This window comes from Nestor notabilis, unplaced genomic scaffold, assembly GCF_000696875.1.
Source record: "Nestor notabilis isolate BGI_N333 unplaced genomic scaffold, ASM69687v1 scaffold20094, whole genome shotgun sequence".
In the NCBI taxonomy this organism is placed as follows: domain Eukaryota; kingdom Metazoa; phylum Chordata; class Aves; order Psittaciformes; family Psittacidae; genus Nestor; species Nestor notabilis.
In genome coordinates this window covers 393-2,160 of record NW_009924519.1, presented here as the reverse complement: position 1 = coordinate 2,160, position 1,768 = coordinate 393, and the positions used below count along the sequence as shown (strand labels likewise).

General features: G+C 63.1%; 1 protein-coding gene across 1 annotated transcript in view; it reads right to left on the bottom strand.

Moving 5' to 3' along the window:
• SYTL4 (synaptotagmin-like 4) overlaps positions 1-1,766 on the bottom strand; it is a gene marked incomplete at its 5' end in the record, with an annotated part of 5,582 nt that extends 3,816 nt beyond the window's left edge. Inside the window, 7 exons of the mRNA XM_010012646.1 lie at positions 262-348; positions 428-531; positions 694-784; positions 873-993; positions 1,201-1,308; positions 1,467-1,581; positions 1,742-1,766. Of these exons, the coding sequence (XP_010010948.1) occupies positions 262-348; positions 428-531; positions 694-784; positions 873-993; positions 1,201-1,308; positions 1,467-1,581; positions 1,742-1,766 (651 nt within the window). The remainder of the gene's footprint in view (positions 1-261; positions 349-427; positions 532-693; positions 785-872; positions 994-1,200; positions 1,309-1,466; positions 1,582-1,741) is intronic.
• Between the last annotated feature and the right edge of the window lie 2 nt (positions 1,767-1,768).

Here is a 1,768-nt window from a genome sequence, read left to right as displayed (position 1 = left end):
GGCTGCCCACCCTGCCTCCTCCCACGTGCTGCCCTTCTCCATCATCTCTTCCTGCAGCGGAGCAGAGCATGGTCCCAAGCTATGGGTACTCCGGAAAAGGCTTCCCAGGGAAACGGTGGAGTCACTATCCCTGGAAGTGTTCACAAACCATGCAGATGAAGTCCCTGCTGACATGGGTTAGTGGTGGCCTTGGGGTGATGGTTGGACTTGATGATCTTAAAGGTCTTTTCCAACCTGGTTGACTGTGATTCCATGACTCACCGAGGAGGTGCCGCTGCGCATGCTGCCCCGGGCCACCCTCTGGCGATGGATCTCCACCAGGTTATCGATGTCCTCCTCTTCCTCCTCCTGCAAGGAGACGGACAAGCCGTGCATGGGGAGCAGCACCAGCCAGGCAGCCGGCTCCATGGCGTGCTGAGGGTCTCACCAGCTCCGTGTTGAGGCCAGGGACCGACTTGCTCCTGTCCCCCAAAGAGCCGCCGTCCCCCACGAGGTCCTCGGGGCGCAGGTCGATCACCGACTTGGTGTAGTCTGCACAAGGGATGGTGAGGCGGGAGGCAGCGGCACGGTGCAGGGCGAGCACAGCCCTGCTGCTCCCCCAACACGGGAGCTCCCACCCGCACCAAAAGCCCACCACAGTGCAAGGAGAAGCCATGCCAGCACCCCAACCCCTGCACCGCACACAGCGCTCACCCGCCGGCCTCACCACCCGACGGGGGTTCTTCTTGAACATCATCTCATGCTCATCCACCAAGGCGCTGCTGCGGCTCCCCACGGCAGCATCCTGTGGAGGACAGGTCCCGTCAGAGCAGGCTGGGATGGGCATTCCATAGGGATGGATCCCTGTCTCGCACCCAGGACAGGGCACGCACCCGTCCGGAGAACACGTGCTTGGAGCGGAGAGGGAGGGTCAGGCTGGAGGCAGCAGGTCCTGCTGGTGCAGGAACCTGTTTTCCATCTCGGAGTGGGGCGGCTCTCTCCAGGGAGTTACTCCTGTGGAGGACACGGAAAGGTCTGTCCCAGGCCAGGGACAGAGCTGGGAGAACAAGTGCTGGCCAGGATGCGCCGTGACCTCCCCAGCGTGGGAGCAGAGGCCCCGCCTGCCCACAGACAGGCTTCAGCCCAGCTCCCCCTCACTAGGCTGAGAACACCACACTTCACATGAAGGTCCTTATCCAACCCACCCAGGGAGCCCCTCACCTGCCCCCCAGCCCACCAGGACTCGGTCTGTAGCCATCCAGGCTCATGTTTTCCATGGACTCTGTGTCACTTTTGCCATCCCGAGGGTCTGAAGCATCTGGAAACAAGCTGCAGACAAACAAAACCACAGGTATGTCCTGTTTGGCGAGGAGGAGGGACTGAGAGGGAGCTGCTGCAAGCAGTGAGCCGAGCAGGGAAGCAGCATCGCTCCCATCCCTGCGGTGGATGCCTGGGGCTTGGAGCAGGGCAGACAGCGGGATCCTCACCTGGGCCCCTCGCGGGGTGCTGCGGGGCTCTGCTTCTGCACTGGGGAGGAGCTTTTGGGCTCACCAAGCTGGGCCTTCTGGAGGAGGGTTTGTCCCACGGTCTCCCTTTTGCTGGCTGGAAGGAGAGAGGCACCAGGAGGACCACTGCTCCGGGCCCATTGCCTGGAGCAGGAGCTGCTCCCAGCCAGCTCTGCTCTGGGCTGAGGTGCACCAGGGAAAGCTGGAGCATCCAGAGGGCTGGGATGCAGGGGAAGGCACGGCTGTGGCACCCCTACCTGCCGCCTTGTGCCGCAGGGACAGCC